General features: G+C 35.4%; 2 protein-coding genes and 1 non-coding gene across 3 annotated transcripts; 2 read left to right on the top strand and 1 right to left on the bottom strand.

The window, feature by feature from the left end:
• The first annotated feature begins 673 nt into the window (after positions 1 to 673).
• Positions 674 to 4553, top strand: LOC110906702. The gene is made up of 4 exons (XM_022151820.1): positions 674 to 710; positions 2690 to 3036; positions 3148 to 3438; positions 3735 to 4553. Exons 1-4 carry the CDS (start codon positions 674 to 676, stop codon positions 4551 to 4553), a joined length of 1494 nt encoding a protein of 497 aa, XP_022007512.1.
• Positions 918 to 990, top strand: TRNAA-AGC. The gene has a single exon. It is a non-coding gene; the product is annotated as a tRNA-Ala (tRNA).
• A 4595-nt stretch (positions 4554 to 9148) lies between the features above and the next one.
• Positions 9149 to 9865, bottom strand: LOC110906626. Its single transcript, XM_022151755.1, has one exon. The coding sequence runs from the start codon at positions 9863 to 9865 to the stop codon at positions 9149 to 9151; it is 717 nt and encodes a 238-aa protein (XP_022007447.1).
• Positions 9866 to 27786: the final 17921 nt, after the last annotated feature.

Below are 27786 nucleotides of genomic sequence, written 5' to 3'. Positions count from 1 at the left end.
ATAACAATAACAATAAGGTTTTGATTAAATTAATCATTAAAACTCTTCTGTTTTATACTTTTAAATTGAAACAAGTAATGTTATACTTACATAAATCTAAACAATTTTTCACTATCATTAAGTCATAAAATCTCTGACGATTCATATGTTCGCAATGTTTTAGGATTCTCGTTATTCCTAATATGACGTTCTTCCAACTTGAGACGAATAATAACACGTTTTACATCCTGGTTGCCGATAATTTCACGAACGCAACTTCATATCATGATCATTTCATGATGGTTCATGACGAATTCACTTATAAAATAAACTACAAAACCACTAAGATTTCCTCATTCTTTGACACATGATGTTCTTAGTTTCCTAATCTCATGCAACTCATTTATCATTTTATTTAGTGTTTAAATGTTAATGATAAATTGAGGAACCTTAGAATATGTACAACTTAGAATATGATATATCTATCATAGATGCAAAATTTACAAATGGGCCTTGTGTAGAAACTCAACACGTAGAACACCTTAATCAACCATGAATTGCAAACAAATAAATTCAAGAACACACACACGTGCTATTCTAAAGCTCATATTCAAAAACTCAAGCCGAAAAGTAAGTTGTAATAAAAACGACTCAAGAAAAAAAAACATACATAGTGAAATAAGGAAGGAATGTCATGCGGGAAAGGACAACCACCCAAGGAGAATGTCAGGGTACGTCAACATATACCGACAGTGCGAAAAGGTCGTTGTCACTTGTCAATATTTCTAAGGACCGGCTTGCTTGCTAGTGTGTATTTGTTTGTATCTAATGATTATAACGATGATGACGTTATACCTTTTTTTTTTAACATTTTACTATTGTATTACTCATGTTAGATGATACTATATTAAACGACTGTTAAAAAACAAAAGTCAAATGGGGATGTAGCTCAGATGGTAGAGCGCTCGCTTAGCATGCGAGAGGTACGGGGATCGATACCCCGCATCTCCATTTTTATTTTTTCTTTTATTTTCCGTAGGTTATTTTTACCCCTGAAGTTTGTGAAAATTACAATCGCAGTCCTTCAACATTATTCATAAACATGGTTGCGGAGATACCTTTGTATCATATTTATTTTTATTTTTTTAAAAGCACACTCTTCATATTTATTTTTGTTTTTTTTAACAGCACACTCTTCAGAATTTGAACTCCCAATTCATATATCATATTTATGTTATTTCTATATGCATAAACAAAGTCATAAGTTAACTTAAGTGAATCATATTGGGATACTAAGATATGAGTTGGGTATTGTTGATTTACATAATTTCTAAAAAAAAAATCATCTAAGTTCTACTTTTAGATAGAAGCTTTAGTTGTATTTATTTAGAAGAAAATACATGTATAACGTTTAAACTCTTAAGAAAATTTTGATCCCAAAAAATATTAGCCCATTCATCGCGCTACTGATGCTCTTACATGCTAGGCATGTCCGAATTATGGCATCGAGTTGTTCCAATACATAAAATAATTATTTAATAGCAGTATAATGTTTTTATAATCTTTCCTAATAAGTTTTCATTCTAAACTTTACTTCATCAATATATAGTGCACGGGTTTCATGCTTAGAACTTTTTCGAATCGTATTCGTACAAGACGAAATATATAAAGATGTGACAAAAATAATCATAATAAAATGATAAAACTTAGTGTGGCATAGTATAGTATAACATAAGATAATATAACATCATTGTAAACCCATATTCAAACCAAAACCAACCTCAAATGTGAGTAAATGAAACAACAATTTGGATTTGAGAAAGTTAACAAACCCTAAACTGTTTAATAGACAAAATTGTATAAATCCATCCAAAATGGATATGGAAAGGACAAAGGTTTCAAAATCCCATCTTCGTAGTAAATTTTAAATCCATGAGTATTAATCCAAAAGACTTTAAGTGGATAACCAAATTAACTCATCAAACCGAACTGAATCAAAAACCGATGAGTCGGTTAATTGTTTTCCTGAAAAACGAAAGTAGTGGGTCAGTTATAGTTATTAAGGTTTCTACACCCACCATAACTGAAACGAACCAACAAGTAGTAAAATTCTTTGTCGGATTTTGGATTTTTGACCATTTTTTCAATATTTGATGTTTTAACGTTTGTTTGAAATTATGAGTTATAACTTATATCATATCATTTTGGTTGAACGTGTGTTTGAATTTGTGGATTATATTACATTGTTTTGTTTGAATATTTGGTAATTGTCAGGACTAATCTTATAGATTATTTGTATTTTGTAAATGTTATGTAGATGTCAAATGTGTATGTGTAATATCACTACGTCCATGGTAAAAAAGAATGAGCCCAAACTTTAAGGCCCAAATGATGCATAATTGTAATGTTTTGACTTATTTAGTTAGGTCCAATTTTACGGTTAATTAACTCATAACTGGTCCGTTATAATCTTTAAAACAGATTAACTGAAACTATCATAACTAATCGGTTATATTTATGGTTATCCATTAACCGACATCTCGATTATCATTATGTTTTGGGCTAAACCATGTACACCCTTATCTTTAATAAATTATGAAATACATTACGTATAAGTTTAAGAAAGACAAACATCATTGTTTCTGAATACAATATGGCTCGACATTCTTAATAACATTTTGAGTTTTTGACTCGTTGATCGGTCGGACAGGTTTTGATGATACGGTTAGAGAAGCTGCTAGTTCGTTTGCCTTTGAGGGTCCGACAGATCTCTTTCTTTTAAAAAAGTTCGAGTATATCAGAAACCGTGTGAAAAAGTGGAGAGATATTATGCTGAAAGATGGAGGAGAAAAGGAATCCAAGGCTAGAGAAGAGCTAGAGGAGTTAGAAATTTTAATGGAAAACGGGAGTCTTTCGGAGGAGGAGGAATGGATCCTTACGGAGAATCTCAAACTTATTAAGGAGGTGGAACAAAATAAATCGAAAGACATTAGACAGAGTTCTCGGGTTAGATGGGCTAAAGACGGGGACGAGAATTCCAAATTATTTCACTCTATGGTTAATTGTCGGAAAGCTAGCAACTTTATTCATGGGCTCAGGATTAACGGGAATTGGTGTTCAAAGCCGTCGATTATTAAAAAGTCTGCCTTCGAATTTTTCTGAGAAAAGTTTAGAGAGGAGCTGGTGAACCGGCCGGAGGTGTTGTGTGATAATTTTAGGAAGCTGAGTTATTCGGAGGCAGCTTATCTTATTGGGGAATTTAGTAAAAAGGAGATTAAATCCATGGTTTCGGAGTGTGGGAGTGACCGTGCACCCGGGCCGGACGGATTGAACTTCAGATTTCTTAAACACTTTTGGGAATTATTTGTGGACGATTTCGTTAAGATATTGAATGAGTTTCATGTTAATGGGTTGGTTAGTAGAGGCTGTGTCGCTGCCTTCATTACTTTAGTGCCAAAGGTCAATGACCCGGTGTGCTTAAGTGACTTTCGACCTATAAGTTTGGTTGGTGCTATAAATAAGGTTATTTCCAAGGTTCTGGCCGATCGCTTAAAGAAAGTTCTTGGCTCGGTAGTTTCGGTCAGCCAATTCGCTTTTTTTAAGAAGAAAGTTAATCCTGGACGGGCCGATCATTATCAACGAAGCTATTAATTGGATCAAGAAAAAAAAAGAAGAAAGCGTTTCTTATGAAGCTGGATTTCGAAAAGGCATACGATAACGTTAGTTGGGGTTTTATTATGTTTGTCATGCGACAGATGGGGTTCCCTCCTCTTTGGTGTAAGTGGGTCTTCGGGATTCTATCGTCTGCCAGAGTTGCGGTTCTTGTCAACGGAGTTCTTACCTTTGATTTTCAATGTCAGAAAGGAATGAGACAAGGTGACCCCCTGTCTCTTATTCTTTTTTTGTTAGTTATGGATGACCTTTCATGCTGTGTTGATAAAGCAGTTGAAGTTGGAGCGATGTCAGTGGTCCAGCTCCCCAATGGTGGGCTGATTCTTTCCCACCTCTTTTACGCGGATGATGCCTTAGTTATCGGGGATTGGTCTAAGGAGAATGTTCTTAATATGGTCAGGATCCTTAGAGGTTTTTATTTATGCTCGGGCCTTAAAATTAACTTGGCTAAATCGAATATCTATGGTATTGGTGTAATGGCTTCTGATATCGATGGATTGGCTGGTTTGGTGGGTTGTAAGGCGGGTCAGATTCCTTTTGTTTTCCTCGGCCTTATGGTTGGTGCTAATATGAATCGTATTGCGAACTGGAGACCGGTTTTTGATGTCTTCGAATCAAGATTATCTCTTTGGAAGGCCGCTGTTCTATCCATTGGGGGTAGGGTGACGCTCATTAAGTCGGTTTTGGGGTGTCTTCCTAATTATTTTTTCTCCCTTTATAAGGCTCCGGTGGGAGTTTTAAACAAGTTGGAGGCGATTATTAGAAAATTTCTGTGGGGTGGCTCGGGTGGAGATAATAAACTGAACTGGGTTGCGTGGGACCGTGTGGTGTCCCCCATTGATTGCGGCTGGCTCGGAATCAGGAATCTTGACTCCATCAACAGATCTCTTCTTCTCAAATAGGCGTGGAGGTTCAAAACGGAAAAAAGACAATCTTTGGGTCAAGGTCATTTCAGCGATTCACCATAATCGGAGGTCTTGGGATTTTCTTCCGGTTAAGACTTCTTTGGGTGGGGTTTGGGGAAATATTGCTAAAGTGGTGTCTTACCCTATTGTGGCGGGTGACAAGTTTCGGAATTTTATGCGGGGTAGTGTTGGTAACGGATCCGGTATTTCTTTTTGGCTTGACCCTTGGCTGTGTAATGCTCCGTTGAAAGATTGCTTCCCTAATCTCTTCAGGTTGGAAAAGGATAAGAAGTGTTTGGTTCGCGACAGGATAGTTCGTCCGGTTTTGAATCCGGAAGCTAGATGGGATTGGAAGCATCCCCCCGATTCCAATGTCGAATTAGCTGAGTGATTGGATTTAAATTTGAAACTACGGGATGTTAGTTTGTTAGAAGAAAAAGATAAATGGTCGTGGTTGGGTGACGAATCGGGTGAATTTAGTGTGGGGTTTGTTAAACAACTATTTGATAAAAATAAAGATTTCAGTTCCAGGTATGTTTGGGAATGGTGTAAGTGAGTTCCGTTAAAATGCAATCTCTTTGCTTGGAGGGCCGAGTTAGACAGACTTCCAACAAAGGTGGAGCTTTGCAAACGTAATATCCCTCTTTCAGATGACATCTGCCCGTTGTGTGAGTCTGATAGGGAGTCCGCTTTACATCTCTTTACGGCTTGCCAGTTCGTAGCGTCGATCTGGATGAAGATTACACGTTGGTGTAAAGTGCCTGACTTGGTAGCATTTTCAGTTAGAGATATTTTAGAATTCCATAATTATTGCGGTCTTAAAGGTTGGCCCCTGTTAGCTTTGAAAGGGATTGCGATTATCACGTGTTGGCAAGTTTGGAAGGCTAGGAACGATCTCGTTTTCTCGAACAAAGCTCGGAAAGTAGAGGAAGTGGTTAGTGCGATTAAATCCATTGGTTTTCTTTGGTTTAAAAATAGGTCTAAGTTCAAAGATGTAAAATGGAACGATTGGTGTAAATTTGTATAGTTGTGTTGGCCGCCTTGTTTTGGGTTGTTCCTGTTGTTAATGAAGTTTTCTTTAAAAAAAATAATAATGGAATTTCTGTTTAATTGTACGATAATTCAGACATTTATACATATTAAACCAAACTTTTCATGAACAGTAAATTCATACAAATATTTTTATAATTTTATTTATACTTTCGATTATTTCACTATTTTATTACTTAATTGATTTCAATATTATGATTATTATTATATACACTTAAATCGTTATTTTTAATACTCAATAACATTTATGAAATTTGGTGAACATAGTTCACCTGCTTTGGCCAACTTAAATTATGATTTTGTCTCCGCTTTAAAATTACGTTTTTTCCCTCAGTTTAAATTTACATCTATGTCATCGTTTTTGTTTGCTTTCTCAGTTAAATTACGATTTTTACCCCCATTGTATAACTACAGACACAAGATAGGGGAATAGTGCAAGGAAGCTGCCTAGCACTCCCCCATTGGTCCAACCAATTTACAATTTTATCCCTGCTTTAAAGTTACGATTTTGCCATCAGTTCAAATTTATATTTTTACTCCAGTTCAAAATAAAATTATGCTTTTGTCCCCAACTAAAAATTACCATTTTGCCCTCGATTCAAAATTACGATTTTGACCCGTTTAAATTTACAGTTTTGCCATTAGTTTTGTTTTTCACCACCCAGCCAAATTACAATTTTGCCCTCAATCTAAATTTACATGTTTACCATCGTTTTATTTTGTTTTCCCAGTCAAATTACGATTTTACCCCCAGTGTAAAATTACAGTCATGCCATCGTTTTAGTTTTTTTAACAAAACTATAGTAGTGCTTTGTTTTAATTGTTTGACTCGATGTAGTTTTTATTTGTGTCAGGCGTCTGTCTGACGCACGCTCATTTATCCTGAAAAATTACAATTTTGCCCCCATTTAAATTTTTGTTTTTCTATCGTTTTTGTTTTTCTTAAGCAAAAGTATGATAGTGTTTTAATTTAATTGGTTGACTCAAAGTAATTTTCTTGAGATCGTTGTTATGAGTAGTATGTGCAAGTAACCAAAACACAGGCGTACATATTATGAGAAAGAAATATTTGGCTTAATGCCCCGCAACTCGTGCAGAGCAAATCTAGTTTTTATTAAAAAAAACAAGTGAAATAATATTTAAATTGGAGTGGGAGGGAAGTAATGAGAACAGATGAGCACAAACAATACCCCACAGGTTTTCCAATCTAAGAAGCAAAAGAACATACTTCGTGCTTATCGCCATGATTTCCGCTAAGTGTAGTTGAACAGTCAAAATCATTACCATACATGCCAAGTTGCCAACCACAACACAACATACACACATATAAATTTTATTCTTATCATATTATTTGTTTGTTAAATAATAAGTACACAAGCTCATCGCTTTATAGCCTAGTGGTATTTTGAGAGTGTGATAAGACTTTGAAATCAATAGGTTCTGGGTACGATTCTCACAAGGGAGGATTTTCCTATATTTAGAAATAGATCAGGTGGTTCTACTCGTGACACGATGATATTTCAGTGGTCCGTCAATTATTCAAATTTATAGTTAAAAAGATATAATAAGAACACAACTATCAAAATGCAAATAATAATAATAAGAATGTCCTATTGGCAATATGGTCGGTCACGTTACTTGCAATAATGAACTCATAACCCAAACGCCAAAAAGTCTTTTAACCCGGTTTTAAAGTAAATCTGTTGTTTGTAAATCAAAGTTACAAGACATAAGATTTAAATTTTTAAAATATAAATTTGACATTAAAAATTTACTAACTCAATACTAATTAAGTTTCCCAAAGTGTTTCTTTTAGTGACTTAAAATAGAATATCTATAAATCTTGGTTATTATTACTAGGTGACTATTATTATTTTTAGTTTCACTTAAATTGAACAATTATGAAAAGTAATTATTATTTCGTGAATATTTTTCACTATTAACTTCTATTCTATTACAAGTTAAAGTGGGGAAAATATATACATCTCTAAATAGAAAACAAGATTCATATATATTTCATTTAAATCAATTATTTTTTTCTAAATCAACGTTTATTCAAAAAATAAACAACATTGTAACACATATTAAAAGATGAGTGATTTTTTTCATACAAAAAAGTTCAGTTAACTTTAATAAATCATTAAGAAAACTTGACTACTATCAGGTGAATTTAAAAAGATTGTCGAGGCTCAAAACACCTTCAATGTGGTGCCTATGGATGAACACATCGTTGATACTTGTTTTCCGTTGCGCCTTAATGCCGAGGACAAAACAATTCCGTCCTCACAAAGGACTAAGAATAAACTTTCGTGAATCTAACACTCGCTACTCACTCATAGTGACGGACCCAAGATTTTTACGAGAGGCTTAACCAAACTTTTATAGGGAGAATTGGGATTTTAACATATAAATAACACTAAAAAATGCTTTTTCATGGGGCAGTTGCCTTCCATGGTTATTGGTTTCTTACTAGGTTCACCCCTGCTCTGATATTAGTTTCTTCAAGAATTATCACCATCCGACTTTTTTTTAACCATAAGACCATGCGTAGTGGAAGAAACCCCATTCTTGGGCGTTTTGCGCCATGTGGCTGTTCAGTCGGCAAGAGGGCTTTATGGGGCGTTTTTCTAAAATGGGTGTATTGGGAATGTGGGCATTATGTTAAAAGGAAGAATGCATGTGACTGGACAAGAAAACAAGAATGTATGTGATTGGCTACAGAATTGGAAATTGGGCGTTGAATTAAGAACGCTGCAGCCTAAAATCATCAAAAAACGCCCATGGGGCGAAAGCAAGGGCGTTTGGGGGCGTTTATTTGTAAAAAAACGCACAAAAATGGCACCAGTAAGAGTGGTCTAATCAATCTATTGTGAACTATTTACAAACTTGAAGGACAATTGAAGCTCCCTTGCTCAATTCTATTAATTGTTAATTTGTTATCATCATGTTTCGTTTCATTATATAAAGTTTTTTGTTACGTATAGAACTAAAATATACAAAGATTTTTAAAGTTTATCTCAACATCTGCTAATGTATAAATGAGTTATTTTAGCTTGAAAAAATGTTCTATAAATGAAAAACGGAAAAAAAAACCAAAACAAATATATAAAAAAAGTTTATCTTCTAAATACATAAACCGGTTAACGGGTCAACCCGAACTGTTTTTAACATGTGTCAACCCGAACCGGACCCCTTTTTTCCGGGTCGGGTCAGTAATTGCTACCCCAAATTATTATAGAATTATTATTTTTTTTTTTTGACAAAAGAAAATTTTTAAATTTATCATTGTGTTCAGATGTGTTTTCTAATTATTAAAATGAAAATAACTACACAGAAAACATCTAATCACCTCCCCCTCCCACCTTAGATCTAATACACAAAATTTCTATTATTTTATTGCATATCCACATTGATGATACTAAGATCAAATAAATTGAAAAAAAAAATTAAAAAAAAAATATCAAGAAAAAAAGAAAAAAAAACATTACCCTTTTCAAGAACTAGTTACTGCATGCTCACTCTTTCATGTCAAATTTTACTTACTATTTTGATGGTGAAGAAGCCAATGGAATCACCTTTGAAACAGTTTGATGATTTTGTTGAGTCATCTCAACTTTTGCACCCTCTAATTCCTTCAATCTCCTCAAAAGCTTCTCCTCTGCATCTCTCAAGAACTTAAATGTTGGAGGTGGTGAAGATTTCAAACTTCTTACATCACTTTCAAACAAAGGATTTATGTTCAATCCATTAAACTGAAAACTTTCAAAATCTTGAAATTGTGACCCCTTTATTGGTGGTGAAGCTTGAGGGGTATCAAACTGCACAAGAAGATCACTCAAACTTCTTGTTCTTGAACCTTTTCTACTCCTTTCTGACTCCAAATCCTCTTTTGTTTCTTCATTAATAGTGGTCAAGAACCTTGGTGGGCCATGGAGATTATGCAACCTCATGAGTTCAAGATCCAAACTTTCTTCTTCAGAATCATTAAAAACCTGATCTTGCACAATACCCATCTCTAAATCTTGATAATTTTCATGGGTTTTTGTGGGTTTTGAAGAATTTGGTATTTTCCAACAAGAAAGATGAGTAGGGGTATAATTGGAAGAACAAGAAGATAAAGATGACTTTTTGTTTTCAGTTTCAATATCAATTCTTCTGTTCTTCCACCATAAAAGATAATAAACCTCTGCAGCACAACCCAAAAGAACACACCCACATACAAACCCCAAACCAATTTCTAAACCACTAAAAGTTGCCATTTTTGCCCTTTGAGATATTAAACATCAAAGCCCCCAAAAAGATTGTATTTTTATAAATCTTTTTTGAGTTTGTAAAGCTAAATTTGACAAGTAAACTCCATGGGGATGAGTTGAGACACAAAAGGTTGAATGTTTTCTAGAATTGAGTTGTGTAAATTTTGGAATTGGAATGGAAGATTCTTGCTCTAAAATAATTGAGAATAAACCCTTTAATAAAATCAATATTTTGAAAATTTTTAACGACAAATTTTTAAAAAATTTAATTACTTCACAAAAGCCAAGAAGGATGATGGGTTCTCACATGCAGAGTGTGTGCCTAAAACCATGAACCTGAATATTTACCAGAGCTGAAAGAGTTTAATCCAGGGTAGTGAAGATGTATCAGCTTGTACATTATGCAGAAGAAGTTGTATGTTGTTCTGAGAGGCAGGATTTTTGATCTGGAGAGAGGATGCCAGATTGTAATAATAAAGAGATATTTGTCTGCAATTAAGTATTTATTGTCGTTTTGTTAAAATATTTGAAAGAAATCAAATAATTAATAAAGAAAGTAAAACACAACTCATCTGCAATAAATAACACTTTCAACGAGGAATTGGACAAATTCTAAATGAGGACGACATGTTCTTTCAAATGAATCTGAAAAAGTTTTTTCTTACTAGTTTCTATCCGAGTAACAGTCCGGTGGAGTGGATGGAGACAAAAGTTAAATCTAAATTCTAGACACTTTATGTGTTACAGTAATGTTTTTATAACCGGACCGGATGATTAATTGAAGTAATAAAATGAAAACGAGCTAACCAAACACTTCAACTTGAAACGGGTGAGCCGGTTGAACATAGTAAGTTTATAGAAATTATATGTGCGTGTACATATAGCTGAGTTAATGTAGATAGCGTTCAAAGATGCTACCAGGGTGCGGCACGTGATTTTAGGCAGGGCGTATGTGTGTCTACGCCATAATTACGCACAATTGAATAATTACGCAACATATAAATATTCACGCAATATATATAGGGAGAAGATCATGCGAGAACCACCTCTTATGCGAGAACCGCGAGAATCAATGTGAACACAACCAATAATGCCTAAAAATAGCTAAAAATCACATAATTTTTTTTAAATATTTTTTATATAAAAATCGCTACTTTTCGAAGCCAAAAAAATTAAATTTAAAAAAAAAAAAATTTTGACCACTAAAAGTAGCGATTTGAGCATAAAAAATAAAAAATAAATTTTTTTTTTTTTGATTTTTTTTTTGATTATTTTAGGTTTTTTGGGGGTTTAACTTTTAACATTTTAGCTTGGGGGGGGGGGAGTTTAGGTTTTTTGACATATTAGACCTTAACGGTGCATTTCGTAATAGTTTTGGTCCGTAACACTAATTGATACTTTTGTGCAGTTAAGTCTAAAGGTATTTTGGTCCTTTTACACATTAAGGGCGCTTTATGTAAATTACAAAGTTCTTTTCATATTAAAGAGGCTTTTATGATATTGTTTAGGTTTTTATATAATTTTGTTATTTTCACAACTATTATTTAATAAAATACGTTTTAAATATAAAAATTTGTTTTTTTTTTCATATATGTTGTCTTTAAATTCATTTGTTTTTAAAACCGTTCATCTTTTTTTTAAATTGTTCATTTTTAAACCGTTTATTTTTTAAACAATTTATTTTTTTAAGTCATTTATTTTTAAAATCGTTTATTTTTAACTGAGCTTTTTAGAACCGTTTTTTGTAAATATATTCATTTTTAAACTTTTTATTCTATAATTTATTTATAGCTGTTAGGGAACAAAACTTCAAAAAAATGAAAGATTTCAAAAAATCAAAAGAATTAAAAAACGAATGATTCTAAAAGTCAAAGGAATTTAAAAACAAACGATTTTAAACAATAAGCGGTTTAAAAAAAAGGAAAATATTAAAAACGATGTTTATAAAAAACAAATTGTTTAGAATGTTAAGTTAACAAATGTAAGGTTTTAAAAAGCGGCCAATTTAATAAACAAAAGGTTAAAAATAAACAATTTTTAAACAAACTAATGGTCCAAAGAAATAGAACATTTGAAAAAAGATGAACGTTCCTTTTTTGAGAATTTTTATCAAACATTTTAGAAAAATGAACAATATTTGTCAAACAATTGATGAGAATTTTAATATTTTTCAAATCATCCATTTCATTGGAACGTTCGCTTATTCAAAATCCGTTTATTTTTTAAACCTTTTGTTAATTGAAATCGTTCGCTTTTTAAAACCATACATTAACTTAATTTTTAACACCTTTTAATTTTTATTTTTTAGGTTGTTCGTTCGTTTAAAATTGTTCGTTTTTATATTCCTTTGATTTTTAAAATCGTTCATTTTTTGAAGTTCTTTTTTCCTAACGACTTTAATTAAATTATAGAATACAAAGTTTAAAAAATGAAGTATTTTAAAAAAGAACCATTTTAAAATGCACGGTTTAAAAAATGATTTGTTTAGAAAAAAGTTTAATAAATAAACAATTTTAAAAAGAATGGTAAAAATGAACTGTTTAAAAAATAAATGATTTTAAAAGGACTAACGTAAAGGTAAGAAAGCCACAAGGCGACTCTAGGCTTTCTTACCTTTACGTTTTGCAGAGATATAATTCAAAAAATAGAAGATTTAAAATGAATGATTTTGAAAGAAATGGACGGTTTTAAAAAAGGTTTACAAAACAAATGAATTTAAAAACAACGGTTATAAAAAACGCATTTGTATATTTAAAACGTATTTTATTATACTAGTAGGATGCCCGCACGATGTCGCCGCGGCAACAATTTACAACGCGGTAGTCTTTTAATGTGAGTTTATCAATCTTGTTAGGTTTTTTATTCGTAACATCGGTGTGTGGTCTATGCCATGAGTCTTACAGACCTTTAAAAATAACAAACGCACTATTAAGAAAATATCAGTCACAAACATAGTAATTTAAAAATAAAAATCCGAACATAAAAAAGGGAAATTATCAATCATAAATATAGTAATTTAAAAATAAAAATCTGCATGTCAACTACTTGCATTGTGATTGAAATGTTTTTTTTTTTTTTTTTTTTTTTTTTTTTGACATAAACACGTCTTAATTATTTCATCTAAAAGGAAAGCTGGAAGTAGTGGAGTCATGAAACATAACCAAATTGACAGAGACACCAGCATGGGAAGCAGATACATGGCCGCAAGAATAGGCACTAAATACAGAGGGAGTTGATATGGAAAAAAATGAACGATCTCCAATCGACCATGAATGTACTGTTACACCAACACTTATTGCCGAGACATCCTACGACCCTCTGCATGTCCCTCATTCACCCGAAACCCCTCATCCTACTTAGCTTTTTCTTTCTTTTTATATTTTGTATAAAATTATCTTACATTTGAATTTATTTTAGCTTGAACTTTTTTTTGATTTAGAGTGTCCTTTTAATTATTTGCAAGTTCTGTAATATTTAACTTCTTAAATATTACAGATAAATTTTATTTTAAAGAAAACTTATATATTAATCTTTGAAGTAAGTGCATGATGAATCATCAAGGGAAATTTTGTTGGTTAAAGTTCAAAAAGCATGTCGGTGATCGGTCACTAACCCTTAGACCATGCGTAATGATTTGATAAATAATGCCCTCACTCTGGGGTGTTTTCTGTCATGTGGCGGTCCAGTCAGCATGAGGACATTATTGGGCGTTTTTGCAAAAGTGGTGTAGTAGAATAATGCCCAATAACGCCCCATCCAATCATTACACAATTATTTATTTTTTAAATTAAAAACTTAAAATACTTCATTAAATTAAAAAAAATTACAATACTAGAAATAAAAAAAAATAAAAACCGACTAAACTTAAAAAAAAAGTCGGAAATAACAAAAAAAATGGAAATAAAAAAACAAATAAAAACCACAGGGGCCCATTTTTAAACTTAAAATAAAACTATAGGGGCTTAGTTTGCCACTTTTAAACTTAAAAACCACAACAAAATAAAACCATAGGCGACTCCCACTCTTCTTCTTCAGTTGACCGGCAACAAAATCCGGCAAGAATTCCGGCAGACCACAAAGCTCAAATCCTCTTGAATCCGGCAAAAATTCCGGCTATCTCCATCTCTATCTCTTTAAACCCACATGGTCTCATCTGATTGGCCAAAAATTTGCCCTTTTAGCGTGATTCAAACAACGCCGGTGGGGTTTTTTGCAAAATACGCCGGAGGGTGTGGGGGGAGGGTGTTTTCAGGCGTAATTGGGGGGAAAAACGCCCAGGATCTTGTCCACTACGCATGGTCTTAGAGGCTATGTATTTACACATAAATTAAATCTAGATTTACCCAATGGTTTGATTTGGTAACAAGTTAATCAGGGGCCCACATTTATACAAACAAGTTTAGACATATTTAAGCCAAGCTTAATTGTTAAGCTAGGTTGGTAAAAAAGAGGTTCAGCTTAATATGGTTCATGTTCTTACTAATCAAAATATTAGATATTTAATACATTTAATTAACTTGAGAGTTTAATTTTTTTCAACTCGTTGAATATTAATGTACTATTTTGTAACTAAAAATTTTGTTATAATTTTTTTTAATTAACACAATTTTAAAATTATTTATAAATAAATATACTATAATCAAATCGTTGTTAATATCTTTAAAAGAGCATTGTTATTCAACACGATCAAAATGATGTCCTTCCAACTCTTCACTTAAGGGGTCTAGATCAATTTTTTTGCCTCATCAAAAGCATGTTTAGCCAAATGGCAGGCCCTGTAAATTAGTTTACATTCAAACTCATGTACATTTTTATCAACAAAGAATGATAACGTATATTAAAAAAATGAAAAACACCTCTAGAATGAATTCATAGTTTCATAGTAAAACATTGAGAAATTGAGAGCAAACATTGAGAAATTGAGAGCAAGGCCAAGACGAATTGGGTGAGTTGAACAAAGTTCTGTATTTTTAGCAGTGGCTGCAGCCTACGCTATAACGAGATGTTGAGTAAATGATAGTAAGTAATTATAAAATAAAAAGCTCGTAAATTAGTACAAAGAAAATATAGATAACATAATATGTTTGTTAGAAAAAAATAACATACGTGGGACCCTTTAAGATTCTCGAAAGAATTGGCAAAGTGGCCTACCGACTCGAATTACCGATGGAACTCAGCAACGTGCATCCGACTTTCCACGTCTCAAACATCAAGAAGTGTTTAGCTGAAGAAAATCTTCACGTGCCTCTCGAAGACTTACAAGTAAATGAGACCCTGCACTTTGTGGAAAAGCCCATGGAAATCATGGATCGAGAGACCAAGAAACTTCGACGCACACGCATTCCCATATGAAGGTTCGCTGGGAAGGCAAACGTGGTGCCGAGTTCACTTGGGAACTCAAAAGTGATATGAAGGCTAAATATCCGCAACTCTTTGTTACGCCTGTTCCTTAATTTCGGGATGAAATTTCCTAAAGTAGGGGAGGCTGTAACAACCTGACTTTTCGGATCGTTATCTTTTTGCTTTCGCTCCAATTGTAACCTACTTGAATCCCGGGATTCGATATAAACAATGGGTTATATTATACTAAATACTTTTTCATCACACCGCACCGCTACACGTATAAACGATATTCGCAACGCTTACGCAACACGAATTACAGAGAATTATGCTATTTAAATTGCCGAGTGTGTTTGTATGGTTATCATACACCTCCGCATACACTTATCACGACTAATACGCTTTACAATCGCAAACGCTGTTATCAGTAGTAGTAATGTTATGTGTGTATTCTTATGTGTCTTACTTGTGTGTGCTTATTATGTGTATTATTACTCGTAAATCCTATCACAACGCAAACTCAACGCTACTCGCACAACTCAATTTATCACTCTAAAACGCAAAGCAACTCGAAACTCGGTATTATACTAGAATATTAAATGTACCAATACTACCTAAGGCAACAAAACGCATTAAACGAGCATCACACGCGAAATGAGGAAAAGGTTGCACAAAACAGCACCTTAGTTCGAAGCTAGGCAACTTCGTACGAAGGCAGCCTGTTTGAACCAGGCTCTTCTGTGCGAACCCACTCCCTTTATAAATACCCAAGCCCTCCTCATTCATATCTCACTTGCTGATTCTAAGCCGAAACTCTGCCAAATTGTTGTCTGACCATTTTCAAGTAAGATTTAACAGTTTTCTTCAATTATACAACGTTTTTCACTTCGATTTTCACAAGAATCACTACGCTCTCATCTAAAATCTTTTGGTTTTACATAAAAACAATCAATTTTTCACTTAACTTCTTCTTTTCTTTATAAATTCCTGCTTTTTGCCGGGACCCTTCATCTTTTTCATCAAATCTTCTTCATCTACAACGGTTTTACACTTAACCTAGTGCATTGGGACTATCCACGGCTTCCCAAGTTAGAAATAAGTTGATTTCGCACTCACCAAGTGTTAGAACTTAAGATGAAACTTTCAGAACATGTTTATACTTTATTTTTACACCAAACCGGACCTAAAACGACAAGTATCTCATTCACTAAACAGTGGAACGAGGTAATGTTGAAACCAGCTCGAATTGGACTCGGAAACACATCCGATTCAGGCGAAAACACAGCACCGAATGCCAAAAACAGCCACGGTTGTGAACTGGACTGTTCTGTGCGACGCCAGCTTTGTACGAAGGCACTGCCTTCGTACGAAGGTTCTGGTTTTACACAACACAGCCCAATTTCCATACGTGACGCAATCAAAGACCTCTCTGACTCTAAGCTCAATCAATAGCTTAAAGTTGGAGGGATGAACACTCGATTTTCCGAAGACGACGCGAAGACACTCGATTTTGGACAACGGAAGCAGCACGTGTACGAAGACCCACCTTTGTACGTGTCACACCCTGGCTTTGGACAACTGATCATCCGGGAGAACAGAGCCTCAGCAGGCTGCTCCTCGAGGACCAACTCGTCCTCCATCTCTATATCCTCATCATCGACAATACGAGGGAAGAAACCAAATCCCAACGGTGGAATAGAGGAAGCTACCGACTCAAAAGAGTCTGGGACTGACGAATCAGAATGAGCTCCATATCAGGACTCTCAACCAACGGAAGAGCGACATCATCCGCAATCGGGGCCCCGCCCTCATCGGCGTCCTCAGGGGGACCCTCGAAAAGATCGACGTCGTCATCTGTAAGGACCTTCAAAAATGTCCCTAAATAACCCGTAAATATAAACTCGGACCCCTGAAACCCTAATCCATATAAAAAAACCAAGAAATCTAGAAAATTGGTCTTCAGGCGGGCCGCGTAAAGATTAAGCATGTCCTTACGCGGGCCGCGTCAACTTGAAATTCATCCGGATAAACATCCGGGCCACGTATAACCCATTTGTCAACCCTAACCCATGACCCATGCAGCCTATACGTAGACTAGGCGGCCACGCGGGCCGCGTAAGATTTAACTAAGGGTTTACGCGGGCCGCGTAAAACCCAAATTCAGGCTATAAATAGCCTAGCTCAGGAGCTTTCATTCTGTTGTCGAAACACTTTCAATTATAAATGAGTTCTCACTGTTAAAGCTATAATTTCATAATAGGGAGGTGCTGCTACAATACCGGGTATTAACTCGAACGCTATTACGATTCAACGTCCGATCGATTGAAACTATCCAACGAATGTTTAAGTGCTGCTCAAATTGGGTTTATACTTTGTCATTCATCGTTAATTCGATAGATGTTTAAGTATCGCACTTTGTCATTTGTTGTGAGGGTTTAATCTCGTGAATTGTCGTAAATGCTGTATTAGTTCCTAACCCAGTTCGTGTGCATTGTTATTTAAATTAGGTTAAACAGGCTAATCAGTAGATTAAACTCTGCCCGCATAAATCTGCAATGTGAGTCATTCTCTTTATACCAAACTTGCTTTCAAAATCATGTTTGTTTTCAAAGTTATAATTACAGGGATTAAGTCTATGTAGTCTTCATTACAGCCGGTATGTGGGGTTTTGTATACATTACTTGTTATCCATTACCATTGGACAACGAGATAGCCAATGGGTGGTCGAGTGACAAATACCGTGGGTATATGGTTGACATATAGAAACATTGTAATCGCTCTTAATACCGTAAATTATAACAATGCATCGTTTTAGACAAAAAGAATGATTCACTCAGTATTTCCCCGCTGACAAAACCTTTTTCAAACATGTTTCAGGTGATCTGTTGTGATCCAGGAAAAGTGTCGTGAAGCACTACAAGCTTAAGAAAGTGGCTCAATATAAATAAATAAAGAAACATGTTTTGCGAAATAAAGATTTCCCAGTGAAATCACTTTATTGTAAATTACAGGGTTTAAGCAGCTAATGGAAAGAAAATTCTGTCCCGAGTATGAAAAGGAACAAATGCCAAATAAGTTCCTGAGCCATCGTATGGTGGGTGTAGACTGTCGAGGATATACTTCAACATTCTTAGAGTACGCGAGAGTGGTACCAACCCTAGCTTCGCCAGAACCGGTGCTTATTTCCCGTTATATTTGGGGATTGATTGGCGAAATCCGTAATATCGTTAAAGCTGCGAGACCTCGCACTATAGACGATGCGGTGGAATTAGCTAACACCCTAACTGACGAACTGGTACATACAAAAGAAGAAAATCGGAAGAAGGAATTGGCTCAGAAAATTACCCAAGGAGTTCGTATGGGTAATAATAACAGGTTCAAGAAGAGGGGAATTGGGCAATCTTCCACTCCGCCTTTCTGCACGAATTGCAGAAAGAAACATTTTGGAAAATGCAATGAAACCTGTAACTTTTGCAAAGCTATAGGACATCGTGAGGAAGATTGTAGGAAAAAGACCAGAGTCTGCTATAACTGTGGAGAAACCGGGCATTTCAGAACCGAATGTCCCAAACTGGTCAAACCAGCAGACAACAAAGCTAAGACGACCGACGGAACTACTAAAAAGAATGCCAGAGCATTCCAGCTGACCACTCAAGAAGCAGAACTCATTCCCGATGTAATAGCTGGTACGTTCCTAGTTCACAACGTGTATGCAAAAGTATTATTTGACTCTGGTGCAAACCAAAGTTTTATCAATACTTCATTCTGCCAAGCTCTTAATTTACCCTTGACCAATCTTAGGCAGATTGTTATAGACGAAACGGCAAATGGAAATTCTGTTAAAATAGATAAAGTCTTGCAAGAAGGAAAGATACAACTACTAGAACATAAATTTTCTGCAAACCTGTTACCTATGAAGTTAGCCGGATTCGATGTGGTGTTAGGAATGGATTGGTTAGTAACCAACCATGCTAGAATTCTCTATGATAAAAATTCCGTAGAAATCCATACACTTACAGGAGAAGTAATTTCAATCACAGGAGATAAACCTCGAAAGCCACTGAAATTCATTTCAGTAATGAAGTTGGCTAGTTATTCAAGAAAACAAGAAGTAGTGTATATGATTTCAGTAATCATTAACACAAAAAGTAAGGAACTTAAGGAAATCCCAGTAGTCTCAGAATATTCCGATGTATTCCCAGAAGAATTACCCGGGTTACCACCCGATAGGGAAGTAGAGTTTAGGATTCATCTAATTTCTGGAACTACACCAATAGCCAAAACACCATACCGGCTAGCACCCACTGAAATGCTAGAATTGAAAAAGCCGTTAGATGAATTACTAAGCAAAGGATTTATACAACCTAGTTCATCCCCTTGGGGAGCACCAGTGTTGTTTGTGAAAAAGAAAGATGGATCAATGAGAATGTGTATCGATTATAGGGAACTGAATAAGGTTACAATTAAGAATCGATACCCATTACCTAGGATTAATGATCTTTTATATCAACTCCAGGGAGCAAGGTATTTTTCTAAGATAGACTTACGCTCCGGATATCATCAGTTGAAAGTACAAGAAGAAGACATACCTAAAACTGCTTTCAGAACTAGGTATGGTCATTATGAGTTTACCGTCATGCCCTTCGGACTAACAAATGCTCCTGCAGCATTCATGGACATGATGAATCGGATTTGTAAACCATACTTGGATAAATTCGTAATTGTCTTCATTGACGATATACTTATTTATTCCAAAAGTCAGGAAGAACATTGTGAGCACCTGCATGCACTCTTAACTTTGTTAAGAAAGGAAAAGCTTTACGCCAAATTCTCTAAGTGTGAATTCTGGATGCAAGAAGTGCAATTTTTAGGGCATATGGTAAATTACGAAGGTATTCACGTAGATCCTTCTAAAATAGAAGCAATCACCAAATGGAAGGTTCCACAAACAGCTATGGAAATTAGAAGCTTTCTAGGTTTAGCTGGATATTATAGACGATTTATTAAGGATTTTTCTAAGATAGCTGTACCCTTAACTAAGCTAACCTATAAAGCAGTTAAGTTTGAATGGGGACCTAGACAAGAAGAAGCTTTTAAGATTTTAAAGCAAAGGTTGACAAATGCTCCAATTTTAGCCTTGCCAGAAGGAACTGAAGATTTTGAAGTATATATTGTGATGCTTCAAAATTAGGATTAGGATGTGTGCTAATGCAACGCAAGAAAGTAATTGCGTATGCCTCCAGGCAATTGAAGAAGCACGAGGAAAATTATACGACTCATGACTTAGAACTAGGAGCTATAATTTTTGCCCTTAAGATCTGGAGACATTATCTGTATGGAAGTAAGTTTACTGTTTATACAGATCATAAAAGTTAAAGGTATATATTTGGGCAGAAAGAGTTGAATATGAGGCAAAGAAGATGGATGGAAATCCTGAGTGACTACGACTGTGATATCCAATATCACGAAGGAAAAGCAAACATAGTCGCTGATGCTCTAAGTCGTAAGTATCATGAAAAGCAAAAGCAAGTCCGTGCTCTTAGATTAAATCTGCAATTTGATTTAATGGAACAATTAAAGAAAATTCAAGAAACAGCAATCGAAGACGATGCTGAAGGAATGAAAGGACAAATAAAAGAGTTAGAGCAAGGAAATGATGGAATTTGGAGATTCCACAAGAAAAGAATTTGGGTACCTAAGCAAGGAGAATTAAGAGATAAGATTTTAGAAGAAGCTCAAAAATCCAGGTATACCATGCATCCAGGAAACAATAAGATGTACCAAGATTTAAGAAATAATTTCTGGTGGATAGGAATGAAAAAGGACATAGCTAAATATGTATCTAAGTGTCTTACTTGTTCACAAGTAAAGGCAGAACATCAGAAACCTTCGGGACTACTACAACAGTTAGAGACGCCTGTATGGAAATGAGAACTCATAACAATGGACTTTGTTACTAAGTTACCCAAAACCAGAAAAGGTAATGATGCGATTTGGGTAATTGTAGACCGATTAACCAAATCAGCTCATTTTCTACCCATGAAAGAAACCTTTAGCATGGAAAGGTTAGCAAAGTTGTACGTAGACGAAGTAGTATCCTTACATGGAGTTCCGCTCTCCATTGTATCAGATAGGGATAGTCGTTTAACTTCTCATTTCTGGACTAGTTTTCAGGAAGCAATGGGAACCCGACTAAATTTAAGTACTGCATATCATCCACAAACAGACGGACAAAGTGAAAGGACGATACAAACTCTAGAAGACATGCTCCGAGCATGTGTAATTGATTTTGGTGGTAACTGGGATAACCACTTACCCTTAATTGAATTCTCCTATAACAATAGTTATCATTCAAGCATTGAAGCTGCCCCATTTGAAGCACTATATGGACGTAAGTGTAGAACTCCAGTTTGTTGGGCAGAAATAGGAGAAAGTCAGTTATCAGGTCCTGAAATTGTGCAAGAAACCACTGACAAGATAACTCAAATCAAGGAAAGACTGAAAACGGCTCGAGATCGTCAGAAAAGCTATGCAGATAATCGCTGCAAGCCGCTAGAGTTTCAAATTGGAGATAAGGTACTCTTGAAAGTTTCTCCTTGGAAAGGAGTCGTATGATTCGGTAAGAAAGGAAAGCTGAGTCCAAGGTACGTAGGACCATTTCCAATAATTCAATGAATTGGACCAGTTGCTTATCGTTTACAACTACCAGAAGAATTAGCTGGAGTATATGATCTATTTCATGTATCCAACCTCAAGAAATGTCTATCGGACGAATCCCTGGTAGTACCTCTTCCAGAGATAGAGGTAAATGAAAAGTTAAAATTTGTGGGGAAACCACTGCAGATAGAAGATAGAAAGATCAAGTTTCTTAAACATAAACGACTGGTGCTGGTCAAAATTAAGTGGGATTCGAAAAGAGGACCTGAATACACCTGGGAGCTGGAATCAAAAATGAAGCAAAAATATCCACACTTATTTCAATAAATCTCGAGGATGAGATTTTAATTAAGGTGGGGAGGATGTAAGGACCTTCAAAAATGTCCCTAAATAACCCGTAAATATAAACTCGGACCCCTGAAACCCTAATCCATATAAAAAAACCAAGAAAACTAGAAAATTGGTCTTCAGGCAGGCCGCGTAAAGATTAAGCATGTCCTTACGCGGGCCGCGTCAACTTGAAATTCATCCGGATAAACATCCGGGCCACGTATAACCCATTTGTCAACCCTAACCCATGACCCATGCAGCCTATACATAGACTAGGCGGCCACGCGGGCCGCGTAAGATTTAACTAAGGGTTTACGCGGGCCGCGTAAAACCCAAATTCAGGCTATAAATAGCCTAGCTCAGGAGCTTTCATTCTGTTGTCGAAACACTTTCAATTATAAATGAGTTCTCACTGTTAAAGCTATAATTTCATAATAGGGAGGTGCTGCTACAATACTGGGTATTAACTCGAACGCTATTACGATTCAACGTCCGATCGATTGAAACTATCCAACGAATGTTTAAGTGCTGCTCAAATTGGGTTTATACTTTGTCATTCATCGTTAATTCGATAGATGTTTAAGTATCGCACTTTGTCATTTGTTGTGAGGGTTTAATCTCGTGAATTGTCGTAAATGCTGTATTAGTTACTAACCCAGTTCGTGTGCATTGTTATTTAAATTAGGTTAAACAGGCTAATCAGTAGATTAAACTCCGCCCGCATAAATCTGCAATGTGAGTCATTCTCTTTTTACCAAACTTGCTTTCAAAATCATGTTTGTTTTCAAAGTTATAATTACAGGGATTAAGTCTTTGTAGTCTTCAATACAGCTGGTATGTGGGGTTTTGTATACATTACTTGTTATCCGTCACCATTGGACAACGGGTTAGCCAAGGGGTGACATGACCATAGTCACAGACACATTGGACAATGAGATAGCCAATGGGTGGTCGAGTGACAAATACCGTGGGTATATGGTTGACATATAGAAACATTGTAATCGCTCTTAATACTGTAAATTATAACAATGCATCGTTTTAGACAAAAAGAATGATTCACTCAGTATTTCCCCGCTGACAAAACCTTTTTCAAACATGTTTCAGGTGATCTGTTGTGATCCAGGAAAAGTGCCGTGAAGCACTACAAGCTTAAGAAAGTGGCTCAATATAAATAAATAAAGAAACATGTTTTGTGAAATAAAGATTTCCCAGTGAAATCACTTTATTGTAAATTACAGGGTTTTATCCCTAAAATAATGTAATAAAGTAAACGAGCATTTTTAGTATTAAAAGATCTTGTATTAAAGACTTCCGCTGTCGCCTAAATTAAATATCACGGGGTTCCTGTCCCGCGGCTTTTGACCGGGTCAAACCGGGGCTAGGGCCGTGACAGGAAAAGGTGGTATCAGAGCCACTGATTTAAGCTAATTAAGTATTCAGCAAAATACTTAATTTTACTGATTGCCATTATGTGATTATGTGTTTTAACTGACTATTTGTTAGTTACAGTATGGGTAAACAAAGACTTTCGGCTATTTATCATAAATTAGATACTTCACCTAAAGAAAAAGGAACTTCCTCAAAATACCCAGCAGATATGGATGAAGGAATACTTGTCCGTAAAGCACAGTTTGAAAAGCCACTTTCTCCCAATAAAAGAAGTTTGATTATTAGGAAAAGTCAGGAGAAAGGAAAGAAATCACAACCAAAGGAAGTGAGGTTTAATCCGAAAACCCAGGAAATAGGCAATAATCCACCTTGGGAAGACAAATTAGATGAAAAATGGGCAGATCTTTATATGTTAGCAACGATAGCAGTAAATACCAACCTTTAAAACTATCAGGATCCTGAATCAGTATTAGCACTTATATTACCTACAAGTCAGAAGCTCTAAAGAAAAGTTATCCCGTAAATAAATAAATCACGATAAACCCTAGTGTGTTTCAAATTTCAGTTGTCCTTTGTATTAAATTAATCACATGGTATGCAATAATACTTAAATGTTTATTTGTGAAATTTTGTTATAAAATTTTTTTAACTTAGCATTTTGTGTATATGCTAAACAGCATGAATGAGTTATCTGAAGCCCTTCAGAATCTCAATCTTTATCCTGTACCAATAGAAGTTTCCATCGACTTCACTGGTTACATTGCTGATTTGGAGGAACCTATGGAATTTCAAGCTCCACCTCCGGAGAAAGCAAAGCCTAAGAAAAGAAGAAGATATGTAGGATGGAGGAAAGTGCGCAGGAGGAAACCAGCAAAAATGTCCCTAAATAACCCGTAAATATAAACTCGGACCCCTGAAACCCTAATCCATATCAAAAAACCAAGAAATCTAGAAAATTGGTCTTCAGGCGGGCCGCGTAAAGATTAAGCATGTCCTTACGCGGGCCGCGTCAACTTGAAATTCATCCGGATAAACATCCGGGCCACGTATAATCCATCTGTCAACCCTAACCCATGACCCATGCAGCCTATACGTAGACTAGGCGGCCATGCGGGCCGCGTAAGATTTAACTAAGGGTTTACGCGGGCCCCGTAAAACCCAAATTCAGGCTATAAATAGCCTAGCTCAGGAGCTTTCATTCTGTTGTCGAAACACTTTCAATTATAAACGAATTCTCACTGTTAAAGCTATAATTCCATAATAGTGAGGTGCTGCTACGATACCGGGTATTAACTTGATCGCTATTACGATTCAACGTTCGATCGATTGAAACTATCCAACGAATGTTTAAGTGCTGCTCAAATTGGGTTTATACTTTGTCATTCGTCGTTAATTCGATGGATGTTTAAGTATCGCATTTTGTCATTTGTTGTGAGGGTTTAATCTCGTGAATTCTCGTAAATGTTGTATTAGTTACTAACCCAGTTCGTGTGCATTGTTATTTAAATTAGGTTAAACAGGCTAATCAGTAGATTAAACTCCGCCCGCATAAATCTGCAATGTGAGTCATTCTATATTTACCAAACTTGCTTTCAAAATCATGTTTGTTTTCAAAGTTATAATTACAGGGATTAAGTCTTTGTAGTCTTCATTACAGCCAGTATGTGGGGTTTTGTATACATTACCTGTTATCCGTCACCATTGGACAACGGGTTAGCCAAGGGGTGACATGACCATAGTCACAGACACCATTGGACAACGAGATAGCCAATGGGTGGTCGAGTGACAAATACCGTGGGTATATGATTGACATATAGAAACATTGTAATCGCTCTTAATACCGTAAATTATAACAATGCATCGTTTTAGACAAAAAGAATGATTCACTCAGTATTTCCCCGCTGACAAAACCTTTTTCAAACATGTTTCAGGTGATCTGTTGTGATCCAGGAAAAGTGTCGTGAAGCACTACAAGCTTAAGAAAGTGGCTCAATATAAATAAATAAAGAAACATGTTTTGTGAAATAAAGATTTCCCAGTGAAATCACTTTATTGTAAATTACAGGGTTTTATCCCTAAAATTATGTAATAAAGTAAACGAGCATTTTTAGTATTAAAAGATCTTGTATTAAAGACTTCCGCTGTCGCCTAAATTAAATATCACGGGGTTCCTGTCCCGCGGCTTTTGACCGGGTCAAACCGGGGCTAGGGCCGTGACAGGAAAAGGTGGTATCAGAGCCACTGATTTAAGCTAATTAAGTACTCAGCAAAATACTTAATTTTACTGATTGCCATTCTATGATTATGTGTTTTAACTGAATATTTGTTAGTTACAGTATGGGTAAACAAAGACTTTTGGCTATTTATCATAAATTAGATACTTCACCTAAAGAAAAAGGAACTTCCTCAAAGTACCCAGCAGATATGGATGAAGGAATATTTGTCCGTAAAGCACAGTTTGAAAAGCCACTTTCTCCCAATAAAAGAAGTTTGATTATTAGGAAAAGTCAGGAGAAAGGAAAGAAATCACAACCAAAGGAAGTGAGGTTTAATCCGAAAACCCAGGAAATAGGCAATAATCCACCTTGGGAAGACAAATTAGATGAAAAATGGGCAGATCTTTATATGTTAGCAACGGTAGCAGTAAATACCAACCTTTAAAACTATCAGGACCCTGAATCAGTATTAGCACCTATATTACCTACAAGTCAGAAGCTCTAAAGAAAAGTTATCCCGTAAATAAATAAATCCCGATAAACCCTAGTGTGTTTCAAATTTCAGTTGTCCTTTGTATTAAATTAATCACACGGTATGCAATAATACTTAAATGTTTATTTGTTAAATTTTGTTATAAAATTTTATAACTTAGCATTTTGTGTATATGCTAAACGGCATGAATGAGTTATCTGAAGCCCTTCAGAATCTCAATCTTTATCCTGTACCAATAGAAGTTTCAACGACTTCACTGGTTACATTGCTGATTTGGAGGAACCTATGGAATTTCAAGCTCCACCTCCGGAGAAAGCAAAGCCTAAGAAAAGAAGAAGATATGTAGGATGGAGGAAAGTGCGCAGGAGGAAACCAACAACTAGGAAAATTCCCAAAATAGAAAATCCTATGGATAAAGGAAAAGGGATCGAGATCGAAGAAAGTTCTAGGCCAGCAGAGATAGAAATCGGGGAAAATGTTAGGCAAACAAAAATAGATATCGGGGAAAGTTCTAAGCAAACTGAAGAATTTCCATTTCAGGAGGAATTAGATCATCTACTGGCAAGCTGTGATATCATTAGACCTATCAACAACAATCTCTACCCTTATCCTGCTGAAACCCAACTTCCAATGAACTTGGAACCAGCTATTCCAAACCCTCTAATCCACACCCAGCCTTTAGGAGAAATGGAGGAATGGTGGACTAACGACTGGCAGTTTCAAAACCTTCTTAATAATCCTTATACCTTTTTCCCTCAGTTTGACCCAGAACCTATACCAAACCCACCGATGAGTAATAAGAACCTAGCCGAACTCCGCCATTTTGGCGAGGAGCTAATAGGTACAGGGAATAGGATCCGGGAAATGGGAGAACAAATCTCCTGAAAATACGACGAGAGGGAACGTCGCTACTAAAATGCCAGCTGATAAAGGAATAGTGGGGTTGGGAGGCTATGTTTATAACAGCAGTAACAAAAATATAACTCTTAAAAATAAAACTTCGGTAAAATAACAGTGTGTACGGATGCCTAATATAATCTATAAAAATGAAAGTCGAGAAATCGACAATTTTGGCTACACGTGTATTGTAAAAAAAAAAAAACTTATTTGCTTATGTGCAATTGTTTTGTTTAATTATCGATTATTTGACACTAATAATTTACACCTATAATAATTACCAGATGGAAAACGTTGGTAATGAACCAGTTAATGAAGTAAACCAATCTGAGCAAAATCAGGAAAATCAATTTATGACTAGACAAGATATCGAGAATATCGTTGCTCAAGGGATAGCGAATGCTATTCCAGCAATTCTGGCTGCTGCCCAGAAACCTGCTGAACCTCAACAAATCATTCCTAGTAAACGTACTCAAGAAGATAACTTCAGTAATAGCGTAAACAGAGGCGGTAATCATGATAATAACAACAATGATCCACGGCAGGCCCCACTTCTTAAGAAAATGAAAGCTGCAACGCCTGGTTGCACTTACAAAGAATTTTTT

This window comes from Helianthus annuus, chromosome 1, assembly GCF_002127325.2.
Source record: "Helianthus annuus cultivar XRQ/B chromosome 1, HanXRQr2.0-SUNRISE, whole genome shotgun sequence".
Taxonomy (NCBI): domain Eukaryota; kingdom Viridiplantae; phylum Streptophyta; class Magnoliopsida; order Asterales; family Asteraceae; genus Helianthus; species Helianthus annuus.
Note: the sequence above shows the minus strand (reverse complement) of the source record. Positions and strands in the feature narration are given on the sequence as shown.